Here is a 1,189-nt window from a genome sequence, read left to right as displayed (position 1 = left end):
GAGTGTGATGTGAGGATGGCAGTGGTGTGGCAGTGGTGCCAGGGACGTGCCGAGTGTGATGCGAGGATGGCAGAGGTGTGGCAGTGGTGCCAGGGACGTGCCGAGTGTGATGTGAGGATGGCAGTGGTGTGGCAGTGGTGCCAGGGACGTGCCGAGTGTGATGCGAGGATGGCAGAGGTGTGGCAGTGGTGCCAGGGACGTGCCGGGTGGATGGCAGAGGTGTGGCAGTGGTGCCAGGGACGTGCCGGGTGGATGGCAGAGGTGTGGCAGTGGTGCCAGGGACGTGCCGAGTGTGATGTGAGGATGGCAGTGGTGTGGCAGTGGTGCCAGGGACGTGCCGAGTGTGATGTGAGGATGGCAGTGGTGTGGCAGTGGTGCCAGGGACGTGCCGAGTGTGATGTGAGGATGGCAGTGGTGTGACAGTGGTGCCAGGGACGTGCCAGTGGTGGAGGTATCATATCAAAGTCTCCCCCGTACCTCCGCAACTGGTGCGATGGTACTGGTGTGAGCTATGTGTGCGCATAGCAGCGAAGGAGAGAAGCACAGCCTGTGTCGTTGTTGTGCTGTTGCTGTTGTGAACCAATCCACACCGTTGTTGTTGACCGGTCACGCAAGGGAAGGGCACCGCGCATGCTCGGAAGATGAAGCGCTGTGTGCGCGCAGCAAGGGATGCAGCGCATGTGCACAGGAAGCGTCGGCTTGCGTGTGCCTGCGTACCGGAGAAGCACAGCAGCCGGTCTGCGCGCCTAGGAATACGACGCGTGTGCACGGTGCGTGGTACAGCACGTGTGCGCGGCGAGTGGCGCACAGCGCGTGTGTGCAGTGCGTGGTGCGACACGTCTGCACGGCGAGTGGCGCAGCACGTGTCCACGGTGCGTAGTGCAGCACGTGTGCGTGGCGAGTGGCACACAGCGAGTGGCGCAGCACGTGTGCACAGCGTCTGGTGCAGCACGTCTGCACGGTACGTGTGCACAGTACGTGGTGCAGCGCGTGTGCGCAGCGCATGTGCATGCGTGTACGGCGATTGGCGCAGCGCGTGTGCACGGTGCGTGTGCACGGCGAGTGATGCAGCACGTGTGCACGGCGAGTGACGCAGCGCGTGTGCACGGCGATTGGCGCAGCACGTGGTGCACGGTGCGTGGTGCGCGGCAAGTGGCGCAGCACGTGGTGCACGGTGTGTGTGCGCGAC

General features: G+C 64.1%; 1 protein-coding gene across 1 annotated transcript; it reads left to right on the top strand.

The window, feature by feature from the left end:
• Positions 1-66: 66 nt before the first annotated feature.
• PTSG_11045 (uncharacterized protein) lies at positions 67-1,091 on the top strand (the record flags this gene model as incomplete). Its single annotated transcript, XM_004987908.1, has 2 exons — positions 67-399; positions 642-1,091. 2 exons carry the CDS (start codon positions 67-69, stop codon positions 1,089-1,091), a joined length of 783 nt encoding a protein of 260 aa, XP_004987965.1.
• Between the last annotated feature and the right edge of the window lie 98 nt (positions 1,092-1,189).

This window comes from Salpingoeca rosetta (genome assembly GCF_000188695.1).
Source record: "Salpingoeca rosetta unplaced genomic scaffold supercont1.40, whole genome shotgun sequence".
NCBI lineage: Eukaryota > Choanoflagellata > Craspedida > Salpingoecidae > Salpingoeca > Salpingoeca rosetta.
The sequence above is the reverse complement of the archived record's forward strand: the minus strand, read 5'-3'. Positions and strand labels throughout refer to the sequence as shown.